This window comes from Rhododendron vialii, chromosome 1a, assembly GCF_030253575.1.
Source record: "Rhododendron vialii isolate Sample 1 chromosome 1a, ASM3025357v1".
Taxonomy (NCBI): Eukaryota; Viridiplantae; Streptophyta; class Magnoliopsida; order Ericales; family Ericaceae; genus Rhododendron; species Rhododendron vialii.
Window position 1 is genome coordinate 14,239,988 of NC_080557.1, and position 13,964 is coordinate 14,253,951.

The 13,964-nt window shown below is 38.9% G+C and overlaps 1 protein-coding gene across 1 annotated transcript; it reads right to left on the bottom strand.

Moving 5' to 3' along the window:
- Positions 1 to 11,199: 11,199 nt before the first annotated feature.
- LOC131328504 (uncharacterized) lies at positions 11,200 to 13,183 on the bottom strand. Its single transcript, XM_058361446.1, has 2 exons — positions 11,851 to 13,183; positions 11,200 to 11,792 (listed from the first exon to the last, which is right to left on the bottom strand). Exons 1-2 carry the CDS (start codon positions 13,181 to 13,183, stop codon positions 11,200 to 11,202), a joined length of 1,926 nt encoding a protein of 641 aa, XP_058217429.1.
- Between the last annotated feature and the right edge of the window lie 781 nt (positions 13,184 to 13,964).

Here is a 13,964-nt window from a genome sequence, read left to right on the forward strand (position 1 = left end):
TTCAAATTTGTATAAATTGTGTGAGTGTATATATAAATGGAGTTTTTCTTCTGAAATCTGTGTGTTTGGTGTGTGTGTGTGTATGGGCAAACCTGGGGCACAACATGTTTTTCGGATATGTTTTTTTGAAACCAAACCATTTAACTTAGATTAACACAAAAGAGTAACAAGTCTTACCCCACAATGATTGATCTTTACACAAAGGCTCCAACACAAACTCAGGTGCCCTTGAGTTGTTGCAGCGTGCTTGGCTAATGAGTCAGTTACTCTATTAGCCTCGTGATAACAAAACATAACCTGCAGCGAAGAAAAATCAGATGCGAGGACCAGAATCTCCTGCAACACCCTGCAAAGCCGTCTTGCTTGGACCTGCCTCCTACATAAAACATTGAACACAAATGTAGAATCAGTCTTAACAACAATATTAGCAAACCCAAACCGACGGACAACCCGTAACCCATCTCGCACAGCCCACATTTCTGCCATGGTATTGGAGTTGACATGAATCTCTCTTTCGAAACCCAAACCAAAGTCCCCCACACAATTTCGGAATGCACCACCCTACCAGTGTTGGGTTGGGCCTTAGCCGGCACAGCTTCCAATCAAGATGTGGCAAATTGGTTAGCCGCGCACACAACATTTTGGGGGCACAGAGGTTCATTATTGAAGATGGCCTTATTTCTTGCTTGCCACATAAACCATACCATAGCAACAAGTTTGAGATAAACATTTTCATCCAACATATGTTGTACATCTTACAAAGAGACCAACAGATGTTTGCTTGGTTGCAAAAGGGCCAAATTTATATAGAGAACTCCACGCCGAACATTCCCATACAATATGCGACCATGATTCAGTGGAGTGTCCACACAATATACATTGTGTCGGGTTGAGGATGTGACGATGGAATAAGAACACATTAGTTGGCAAAGCATTGTGACAAACAAACCATATAAAGAGTTTTAATTTTGAGGCTAATTTCAGTCGCCATAGCAGCCGCCAAGGAAGGCTAGGCACGTAATTGGGGGATGAGAGTCTGGATAAGGAGCCAATTATATGCCGACTTGAAGGTAAAATCTCCCTGATTATTTGGTTCCCAAACAGGTGTGTCAATGGAAGGGGGCAAGGGGATAGGAATTGATTGAATTGACTCAAGAATTTGGGACGGGAGATAGTCTTTTAGCAGATCCATACGCCAAGACAAAACTACAAGAGTCAAACAAGTCTCTAACTTTAAGATGTACAACGTTGGGTGCAAAATATAGTCATACAATCTGTAAGGTCCTAACCAATGGTCCAACCAAACAGATAAATCACTATTAGCTCCAAGTTGTTTGGTTTGTTCTTGGTATTCCTTTTTGTACTATTCTCTTTTTTTTAATAAAATTCTTCTTCGTGGTTAAAAAAAAAAAACAAAAGAGCTCCAAGTTGCCAAATTACACCCTGATTAAGATATGGTATGATAGAGTAAATTACACCCTGTTTTTCGGATATGTTTGGTTTGTTATTTTCTCAATATCATGGCGATCAATGATCGTCGAGTTGTGGTTGGGTCCTTCAGGACCTGCCGCACAACATCTTTATAAGTTGGAATCTCCAAAAGAAAGCAATAAATTAGAACAGAGGGAGTATGAGATAGAACCTAACACATCACTGCTTTACGTCTACAATTTGACGGAATTAAACAGGAGGAGCCCAATTGATCGATTAAGGTATGTAAATTAAGTTCAGACAGCGCGTTAACATTGAAAAATCTAGGGTTTTCTAACAATCCGTAAAACCCCTAACAGTATGAAAACGAATTGCTATGTAAAACTATTAGCAAAAACTATGCAAAGCAATCAATGGCACAACGTAAAGATATACGTGGAGAACTCCAAAATGAGTAAGGGAAGGAATCAAATCACTATAATTACTGTGTAGTTACAAATATACTTACAAATATATAAATTCTCACAACATTCTAAGTATCACTTGTCGAGTCGCACGTACAATTCCTAACCGGACAACTTATTCCATATCGATATATGTGGAGAACCCCAGAATGGGGTTCTCTTTTTGGATGACCATTCTTTGTGTATGACTATTTTGTTGGAACTTGATACTAGTAGTTACTAGTATCTCTCTCACTTAATTCTCCTTTGACTTTTCCCTGTCCTCGCCTCTCATCTTCCAATCCTAACCGGACAACTTATTCCATATCAAATTTAACTGTCTTTTTCCTCCTATGTTTCCTACTTTTCTTAGGGTATTATTTTGGGCATTGATAATATCAAAATTATTTTTGTTAATTGTTAAAAAACTACAATCTAGTATACGTATTCTACGATTCGTACCCACTTTTTTCAAAAACTATACATTTCGCATCCCGTATCATTTTTCTATTGGAATCCTACGATGGCATATCCTGCGATTACTTTTTGAAAAAAAACGTTATGCATGCCATAATTTAAGAAGCGAAAGCTGCGGAACCCCAGATGCGTTCTAAATGATGTGATCTAATTACGGTGACATTAAACTCAAATTATATTTAAATGCATTATAAATGCCTTTATGAATTTTTTTTTTGTTATATGCCAAGAAAAACCCTTTTATTTTTCTTTTATGTGAATAGCCATGCTGTAAGTTTGAAGAAACAAACTGAAAAAAAGAAGGAAGCAAAGGGCAACTCGGGCCTTAGCTGGCCGGCCGGGACGCGAATCGAATTAAGGGTGACATATTAGAGCATCCGCAATGGTAATAATCAAAATCAATAACCAAAAAACTTAATACCCTCTACCTCCACATTGGATATTTTTGCGCATTCCTAACCAAAAAACCCCCATAATACACAATGGACATTTGTTCAATTGCAAACGAATTCCAGTCACGCACCCGACCACACCAAATTATTCGTCTCAATGAGACGATTTCAATGTGGGGGTGTTTTTGAGTTATTGAGTTTGGTTATTGAGTTTTGGTTATTAGTAAAAGTTGTTAAGTTTGGTTATGGAATGAGTGAAATTTGGTTAGTATTTGTTAAAAGACTTGTAACTTTACTTATTATAATGTGGGGTATTTTTTAACATTGTTGTTAAATTTAGGAAAAATGACGGCCAATGACGTATTTTGATAAGTAATACCCACCAAGAACAAGCTAAGAACATTTGTTAATACTGAAATTGTCCTTAAGGGGTATTAATTATCAAAATACGTCCTGGGCCGTCATTTTCCCTTAAATTTACTCATCCACATCCATTTACTTATTACAATGAGGATGCTCTTATGGTCCATATTTTGTGTTGTTTGTTTGTTAATTGCTTATAGCTTTGACATTTTTCTATTTTGTATTTGACTATAAACTTGAATACGTTTACACTAACTTTGTCGCAATTACTCATTCCGTTCCTAAACTTTAGTCCACTATAAAAAGACGTACAATTTTCGAATCAAACAGTAATGGTCCCGCAATATTAGTTGTCGCAGAGTGCCACCCTTCAATTTCTCTCTCTCTCCCCTTGAACATGCTTCTTCCTCCAATGTTGCTCCCTGTCTAGCCGGGCCTCAAATTCTGGTACTACCTTGCGATCATCTCCTCATTGTCATTGGTCATCTTTGGCCATGGATTTCATCAAGAAAACCGCCCGCCCCGTCTCCGTCTTCCTGATCTCGACGCTCCTTCTCTCATGGCTCACCAGCAACTTCGTGCTTTCCAAATTGTATCTTTCGCTGCAAAGAAATCCAGAAACCGACCGTTTCTTCTGTTGGGAAAAATATGCGGAATTTTCCACAAATAAATCACGATGGAAATAATAAAACTGCAGCGAACGTAATTCAAATGCGCAAACCACAAACCAAACGAACACAAGGAATTTTTGCATGGTTCTCCCAAAGTGTAAGGTACGTTCACGGGACTGGAGTCCGATTCCACTATCAACAAATGTCTTACAAATGTGTTTACAGAGAGATACAAGATCTCACAAACACCTTAAGGTGTATCCAACAAACTCCAAATACAAAGAGAAAAGACCTCACCAAATGGATGAACAAAAACCCTCCAAGAGCAGCTGGAAAAGGAGAGCCGGAAACAGAGCACAAACCAGCTTCAAATGTTGACGAAGAGGATGCTGAATATTGCTTCAAGCAGAAGAGAGAGTGGCTGCCCAAATTGGTTCTCTTACCCACCGAAACACTAACACACAGTGCACTGAGCTTTTCTCTTTCTATCAAAAGGCTACTAAGCCCTATTCCGCTTTCTCCCAAATTTTTTTTTTCAAAAAAAAGGTAATTTCAAATTCAAATATAATGAAAATGAAAAATAATTTTTCAATTTTTTTGCACCGTTTTAAAGATTTCAATGAGACCTATCAAACAACATCCATATTGGTAGAAAAATTATTTGCGTAAATACATGATTTTTGACCTTGAAATTACCTTCTTTTTTCCAAAACCTTCCTTTTTTAAAAGTGGAACGGTATCTAACTTTTCTAATGGATTTTCCCCAAAACAGACGAAAACAAATTAGCTTCCCGGAGAAGCTTTTCTGATCCCAACAAATCATGTGCTCTAAAGTGTGTAGAATATTCCAAAAACTAGCCCACAAAAATATAACTCTTTTGGGCCAAACAAAATTATTACTGGGCTAACAAAATAGTGGGCTTCCACTAAGGAAGGAACCCAACATTCTCCCCCTTCCCGACGTAAGTGGAAGGATCGACCAACCCGACAAAGCTCGAAACTTCTCATGCTTGTCCTTAGACAAAGCCTTAGTCATTATATCCGAAGGATTGTCATCCGTGTGGATTTTCTCAAGTTGCAACAACTTCATGTCAAGTGTGTCCTGAATCCAATGATATCTAACATCAATGTGCATTGGTCAAGAATGGAAATAGAAATTCTTGCTCAAATGCATTGCACTTTGACTATCACAAAAGAGAACATACCTCCCTTGATTCAAACCCAACTCTTGCAAGAACTTCTTCAACCACAACAACTCCTTGCAAACTTCAGTAATTGCAATGAACTCCGCTTCCGTAGTTGATAGAGCGACACATTTTTGCAACCTTGATTTCCAATTGACAGCTCCCCCTGCAAAGGTCATCAAATGCCCCGAAGTAGACTTCCGAGAATCAACATCACCCGCCATGTCAGCATCCGTGAATCCATCCAACACAGTTTTACCATTTTCGATCGAAACACAAACAAACTCTAAAAGTTCCCCGGAGATACCTGAAAATCCATTTCACAGCTGCCCAATGTTCTTTTCTAGGATTTGAAAGAAACCGGCTAACAACTCCAACCGCATGAGCTAAATCCGGCCTAGTACAAACCATAGCATACATTAAAAAACCAACTGATGAAGCATAAGGAAAATTTTCCATCTCTACCTTGTCTTTTTCACTAGCTTGTAGGACATTGTTTCAAACTAAGTTTGAAATGATTCGCAAGCGGACAACTAATAGGCTTTGCCTTACTCATGTTGAACCTTTCAAGTTTCTTTTCAACATAACTTTCTTGAGACAACCAAATCAGTCCCTTCTTTCGATCACGAGTAATTTTCATGCCCAAAATTTGCTTCGCCGGTCCCAAATTTTTCATAGCGAAGGATTTACTCAACTCCAACTTCAAGTTGTTGATCTTCGTAGAATCTTGTCCCACAATTAACATATCATCGACATAGAGCAAGAGAATAATAAAGTTCCCATCCGAAAACTTTTTCACAAACACACAATGATCCGAAGTGGTTCTTGAATAACCCGGATCCACCATAAAAGAATCAAATTTTTTGTACTATTGCCTTGGAGCTTGTTTTAAGCCATACAAGCTCTTCTTCAATTTGCAAACAAGGTTTTCTTTCCCTTTTTCTTTGAAGCCTTCAGGTTGCTCCATATAAATCTTCTCCTCTAAATCACCATGAAGGAACGCAATTTTCACATTAAGTTGTTCGACCTCAAGATTCAAGCTTGTGACCATACTAAGAACAACACGAATGGAGAACATTTTCACAACGAGAGAAAAAATTTCATCAAAATCAATACCATTTTTCTGCCCAATCCCTTTCACCACAAGGCGTGCCTTGTTCCACAAATTTTTCCCATCATGCTTCAATCGGTAAACCCATTTGTTTTTCAAAGTTTTCTTACCCTTAGGTAATTTCACCAAATCATAAGTGCGGTTTTCAAGCAAGGACTTCATTTAATTCCTCTTGCATAGTCTTAGCCCACTCACCTTTCTTATCATGCTCCACGGCTTCTTGGTAGCTCTCGGGCTCCCCCTATTCCATTACTGTCACGAATTCATCAGGAGAGTACTTTCTTGACAGTTGCTTGTCTCTAATAGATCTCCTCAACTCCAGTTGCGGTGGTGGCTCTTGAATTGGTTGCTCCCCCTCATTTTCCAACTCAACATCATTCGAAACATCAACATTTTCACCAACTTCAAGAGGAGGCTGCACATCCTCTTCATTTTCAACATGTGTCAAAGGTGAAGGAGTTGGCTCCAAGTCAACAAGATCACTAACAATTTCCTCCGGTTGATCATCCTTGTCAAAGTCTTTAATTGTTTGATCTTCAAGAAAGACAACATCTCTACTCCGAATGATTTTCTTGCCAACCGGATCCCACAATCTATAGCCAAATTCCTCATGCCCATAGCCAAGAAAAATGCATTGTCTTGCCTTGTCATCAAGCTTGGACCTTTCATTTTTCGGAATGTGAACAAATGCCCGGCAACTGAAAACCCTCAAGTGATCATAAGTGAGATCCTTGCCCAACCAAAATTTTTCCAGAACATCGCCATTCAAAGGAACCGAATAAGACAAATTAATCAAATCAACCGCCATCCCCATTGCCTCAGCCCAAAAAGACCTTGGCAATTTTGCATGTGAAAGCATGCATCGCATCCTTTCCACCATAGTGCGTTTCATCCTCTCCGTGACTCCATTTTGTTGAGGAGTTTTCTTGGCGGTCTTTTGGTATTTAATGCGTTGGTTACGACAATATTCATCAAACGGCCCAAGATACTCACCACCATTGTCGGAACGAACACATTTCAACTTCTTCCCGGTCTCTCTTTCAACTTTGGCCTGAAAATCTTTAAACACATTTAAAACTTGATCTTTAGTTTTCAACGGATAAGCCCATAATTTTCTCGAATGATCATCAATAAAGGTAACAAAATAAAAAGCACCACTATGAGATCTAACTTTCAAGGGACCACAAACATCCGAATGAACCAAGTCCAATACATTAGGTTTTCTAGTAAAAGACTTGAAACGAAATGCAACTCTATTTTGTTTACCGGCTAAGTAATGAACACAAGTTTTAAGAGGGGTACCTTTCATACCGGGTAAGAGCTCTTTCTTGGCAAGAACATGCATCCCCTTTTCACTCATATGCCCAAGCCTCTTGTGCCACAATTTGGTAGAGGAGCCATCGTCAAGTGTATTTACAAACCCCTTGCTAATTTTTCCTTTCATCGTGTAAAGTGAGCAAGTCTTGTTCCCTTTAGCCACCACAAGAGAACCCTTCGTGAGCTTCCATTTTCCATTACCAAAATGGTTGTTGTAGCCTTCATTGTCTAGCTTTTCGGTGGAGATCAAATTGAGACGAATATCTAGTACATGTCTCACATCTTAAGCACCAACTTGCATCCAACACCTGTTTCCAAGCAAATATTACCCATGTCAACAATTTTCGACAAACCTTCATTTCTCATACGAACACACACAAAATCTCCTTCATTGTTGGAAGTGAAGAAATCGGCTCTTGAAATGACATGGAATGAAGCATCGGAATCAATCACCCAATTAGTATCTTGGCTAACCAAATTGACACAACTCTCATCACATACAACCACAAGTTCACCATCGGAAGAGACCGCAGCTGTGTTTTCTTGCTTCTTATCACCATGTTTCGCACGATTTTCCTCCTTGAATTTGAGCTTTAGGCATTCCCGCTTCATGTGGCCTTTCTTTTTACAATAATGGCACTATATATCTTGCTTTGACGGTGATCTTCCCCTCGAACTCCCACGGCTTTGATCATGATTGTGAGGAGTGGTACTTCTACCTCTAGATCTCCCTCTTGATTTAACAACAAGTGCCCCCAAATGAGAAGAACTGGTGGACTTTCTTCTCGTCTCTTCATTCAACAAACTACTAGTAATTTGGCTCATAGAAACAACTCCATCCGGCGCCTAGTTACTAACCATCACAACCAAAGTTTCCCAATTCTCGGGTAGAGAACTAAGAAGCGTCAAAGCCTGCAACTCATCATCAAACACAAACTTCATAGAAGCAAGTTAATTAACAATGCTATTCATTTCATTCAAATGTTCCGCAATAGACTTGCCCTCTTTAAATTTAAAATTCACCAATTTTTTGAACAAGAATGCTTTGTTAGTGGCCGATTTTTTTCATAAAGACTTTCCAATTTCTTCCACAAATCGTAAGCCGAAGTTTCGATGGAGACATGATGAAAAACACTATCGTCAATCCATTGACGAATAAGCCCAATAGCTTTTCGATTCAATGTGGTCCAATCCTCATGTTTCATATCGATGGGTTTAGCTGTGTCACCTTCTACAGGCCCATGTAAATCTTTACAATACAAGAGGTCTTCCATTTTAATTTTCCAAGTCACCCAATTAGTTCCATTGAAACTAATCATCCTACCAACATTTCCTTCCATGATTTACACCAAAAATAATAAACTCCAGCCAACCTTCGGCTCTGATACCAGTTGGGAAAAATATGCGAAATTTCCCACAAGTAAATCCGTTGCCTGCATGCTCACTTTCTTCTTATTCTCCTTTTACTGCCTCTGCAGCCTCCTCTGCATCCAACCGTACATGGATTTCGGCACCCTGGAGTTCCTCCTCAACGCGACTCTGAATCTTTTCGGGCTCCGTTCATCATACACATGGCTCGTCATGGTTGCGTGCATTGGCATAGCGGGGCTCCCACACTGTCTAGAGCCGGTGCATCCCCCCGGAGGAGCAACTAGCGATGAAGCTGATCAACTCGAATCAGGGCAATTACTTCCCACGATTTGTAAAGAAGAACCCCCTCCTCTCGGGGCATAGTTGGCCAACAATGATCCCTCACAATTCGGTTGTATTTGAAAAATCCCTAGCTTGCCTAGGTTTAAAAATATTTGCTATGTTTTAAACGTTTTCAATATCAACCCAATCAATCACCAGAAGGCAATAAATAGAAGAACACCAAGATATACGTGGAAAACCCTAAACGGGAAAAAAAACAACCGGAAGGAATCAAACACTATAAAACATTGTGCGGTTACAAGTAATCTTACCCTGCGATTCTGAATCCTCACAAATCGCTCTAAGACTTACTTGCCGAATCTATGTTCACCACACCCAGTGCTTGACCGCCGCTACCTTGAATCCACAAGCCTTCCGTTTACCTTCCGAAATCCACCGATGGACTTTCTAACTTTGTTGGAATAAAGTTGTAAAATGCTTCCACGTTCCACCAGTTAATTAATTAGCCACTCCAAGATAGCACATCACGTTCTCGCAGTCAATTTGCAAACCCAAGATTAAAGGAGAACATGTTTTTGGATTCGTTTTCGACATCCACGCAATATTCCTTGACTGCCGCGTATCTCTCGTTTTTTTCCGGTCGGAGAAATAATAATAGGAAGCATGTATTTATAAACTCAGCCTATCAAATACAAAATGATTCATTACCTAAAGACTCATCCTATCAAATACAAAAGATTTGATTTCCTTTCACCCCTAAACAAACACTCCAGAATTAAAATAAATAATAAATTACAACTCGATAAATTGAAACACAATTAAATATGTGTTTTTGTCTTGGAATTTGCCAACACAGATAGACTGTGGCCCGTGGTCTTAACAATCTCCCCCTTTAGAACTTCCATGACAAAACATACTCAACACTAAAAACTTATCCCCTAACAGATTGAGGTCACGACTTGAAGCTGCAAAAACACTAAAGGACATAATCTGTTATAAATGAAAAAATTTCTTACCCTTTTTGTCACGGAAGGACAAAGAAAGAGCAAGGATAAATGAACAACATATGCTAGGACAAGCATAGAAATCAATTAAGCGCATATAGAATAGGCATAAATACATATATATCTATAAAACCAAGATACTCCCACTCACCAAACAAAGATATGCTCCCATAGAGAGAGATTTCAAAGAGACAAAAGAATATACCATGAAACATTCAATCACCAAGATATATCACACACAAAAGAAACATCGCATGGTACCCCAAGTAATGATTGCTTTCAAAGGAGCTACCCTAAGAAAATTTCAAAGAACGACCATGGGTATAAAATCATGCAAGGGTACGTGTCATAGTGAGTGTGTGCAATGATAGCCTTAACAATAGAATCAACTCATCCCTATGAGGTCATATCAACCAAGAAGGGACCAATTTACATCATTCTCCACAAGGGCGGCAGACCAACTCCAACCCGCATGAAGTATGATCATATCAAGAACGGGGTTAGGAGAGTATATAACATGATATTCTCCCCCTCAAGAGATGCCAACCTTATACCAAATAATCACACAATATTTTTACACCGTCATGGGCGGCTTTCACACAACTAAGACCGTAGCTTAAATCCATGACGCAAAAAGAGAATACATGATGTGCAAGTCAATGGTAGCTTGCACGTGCACAAAGAGGTAGCCCTTTCCTCAAGTCTCTCAAATTTATATATATATATATATATATATATATTTTAGCCCATCAAACCGAGTCAATCGACCTCACATGGGGTATGCAAGTCAAAGGTCAATACCCAAGGTGAATGACAAAAGGGTGTCCACCACAAGGACAAATACTCACCCAAAGAGATAAGGATCAACTTCTCAAGGCTATCAATGGGCGTGTACAAACACATGCAATGACTGCCATACACATGATTTTTCGATGAAATTCTCATAAAGTAGCTCTCGAGAAGGCATGCATGGCAAGTACGAACCATGAGATGCACTATCAGGAGATATAGCAAGGCATCAAGATGAAACATAGCATGCTCAAAGACATCCCAAACCATGTGGGTCATAGAAACAAATTTTTTTTTTGTTTTTAATAATTATATTTATTGAAAAACACAACCAAAAAAAATGCAAAAACAGCAACGAAACTCATAGAGCTAGGCAATAGATTATTAGTATAAAACATCCTAGTCTATTAATAAGGGCCATGCCTCAAAAAACAAGGTTAACCTTTCCGGATGACCCATTATCATCTAGAGAGATACATGTATGATTCACTTGAGGCCTCACATCCGAACTTCTCACCCAAAGTGTTCGGATTCTCACTTTCTCAACTTTTGCCTTAGCCTTGGGGAAAGGCTTAGATTGGTGAATCACATTGGTCTTATGCGTAGGCATGTGCTTGTGAGTACTACCCCAAAAACTTTTATCATAAATATTAGAGTGAGCATGGGGGTGTCCAATCAATTGATAGCAATGTGGCCTTATGTGACCATTGACACCGCAATGGTGACAAATGGGTATGAAAGCCCTTTGCATAGGGGGGCTAGGAGGAGTAGGCTTTCGAGGTGCATTATTATTTTTCTTGCCACAAATGAAAGATGAAGGATTAGAATGGTTACCTTTATGCTTACCAAATCCATGATTACCTCCGCCTTTAGAAGTTGATGCTTCCTTTTGAAACCCAAGACCGGTTTTATTCGACATTCTCCTTTGCACTCCAATGATCTCTTCTAAAGCCTTTGACCCTGCATTCATTTTCTTAAATGTAGCATTGGCCTTGTCAAGCTCAACTTGCAAATTAGCTAAAGTCAAGAAGCTTGTTAGTTTCATAAGTCGCATGCAAATCAATCCCAAGTTTACCATTCACACTCTTAACATCAACAAGTTCATTAATCAAAGAATCTGTATCATTCTCAACTTGACTCACCCGAGCTTGAGCTTTCAAAAGCTCTTGCTTGAGTTTTACATTGGACTCATCGCTCTTCTTCTCTTCACTAGATAGCTCAATGTTGGTCAACCTCAGGCTTTCTTTGTAGAGTTCATTGTAGGCTTTCTGCAAACTCTCTTCCTCCTCACTCTCGCTGTTGCTCAAATACTCATCATTCACTCTCTCATCTCCTAACTTAGACTCACTCACATGGGGATGCACAGAAGCTCCTAAAGCCATAACTTTACTACTCCCCCCACAATTTTCTTCTTCATTAGAGTCACTATCATCCCAAGTTTTGACATTATAGGATTTGTTTTTCTGTTTGTTAGCACACTCTTGGGCAATATGACCAAACCCCATGCACTCGTAACACTGGAGACCTGATGATTTGCTCTCTTTCCTCTCTTTACCCTTGGAAGACCTACCATTCTTATCTTTCGAATTAGGACCAAAGGTTTTATTCTTTTTAAAAAACTTTCCAAATTTTTTAACAAATAAAGCCATTTCCTCTTGGTCCAATTCATCGTCATCACTATCTGGGACCTTAAAACTATCTTTAAAACTAGAAAAAGCAAAGGAATTTCTCTCGTTTTTGTTCTTCTCTTTTTGAGGTCTGTATTGTGACAATTTAGTTTCAAAAGTTAAGAGGTGACCAACAATTTCCTCAACCTTCATGGAATCAAAATTAGGCATGCATTCAAGAACTTCAACTTTTGTAATAAACCTCTCAGGTAATGAACGCATGATTTTCTTAATAATTTTTTCCGAAGAGATAGGCTCACCTAGGTTAAAGCTTGAGTTCACCACTTCACTCAACCTAGCATAAAACTCACCAAACGTCTCATTATCTTTCATCCTGATCATCTCAAATTTAGTTATGATGCTTTGAAGTTTTTGTTGCCTCACCGGACTATTCCTCTCATGAGTAATGGCTAAAATATCCCATGCACCCTTAGCAATTTCACAAGTGAAAATACGTTGAAACTCAGGCAAAGACACACAACCAAAAATAGCATTAAGAGCACATGAATTATATGTTTCATTCTGATGATCACCGTTGGTCCATGACTCATAAGGCTTTCGAACATTTTTACCATCCACGGTGGAGGTAGGCTCGGTATAACCATTAACCACTGAGAGCCAGACTTGATTATTTTGAGACTTCAAATAAGCCTTCATCCTAGTTTTCCAATATGCATAATTAGACCCATCTAAAATAGGAGGTTTCGCAACAGCAGAGTTATGAATATTAGGATTTTCCATAATAGCAAATTAGAAAAAAATAGGATCCGCTCTAGGAATAAACCCTAATATTACGAGCGACCCGCTTTGATACCAATTGAAAAATCCCTAGCTTGCCTAGGTTTAAAAATATTTGCTATGTTTTAAACGTTTTCAATATCAACCCACAATCAATATATCAACCCAATCAATCACAAGAAGGCAATAAACAGAAGAACACCAAGATATACGTGGAAAACCAAAACAGAAAAAAAAACCGCGGGAAGCAATCAAACACTATAAAACATTGTGCGGTTACAAGTAATCTTACCCTACGATTCTGAATCCTCACAAATCGCCCTAAGACTTACTTGCCGAATCCACGTTCACCACACCCAGTGCTTGACTGCTGTTACCTTGAATCCACAATCCTTCCGTTTGCCTTCTGGAATCCACCGAAGGACTTTCTAACTTTGTTGGAATAAAGTTGTAAAATGCTTCCACGTTCCACCAGCTAATTAGCCACTTCAAGATAGCACATCACGTTCTCCCAGTCAATTTGCAAACCCAAGATTAAAGGAGAACAAATTTCTGGATTGGTTTTCGACACCCACGCAATATTCCTTGACTGCCCTGTATCTCTCGTTTTTTTTGCGGTCGGAGAAATAATAATAGGAAGCATGTACGTATTTATAAGCCCAGCCTATCAAATACAAAAAGATTCATTACCTAAAGACTCATCCTATCAAATACAAAAGATTTGATTTCCTTTCACCCCTTAAACAGACACTCCAGAATTAAAATAGAAAATAAATTACAACTC

Coding starts and splice junctions, on each gene's coding strand:
- LOC131328504 (XM_058361446.1), bottom strand. CDS start 13,183: ATGGAAAATCCTAATATTCATAACTCTGCTGTTGCGAAACCTCCTATT. Junction 11,793..11,850: donor TGATGTTAAGAGTGTGAATG/GTAAACTTGGGA, acceptor TCTTGACTTTAG/CTAATTTGCAAGTTGAGCTT.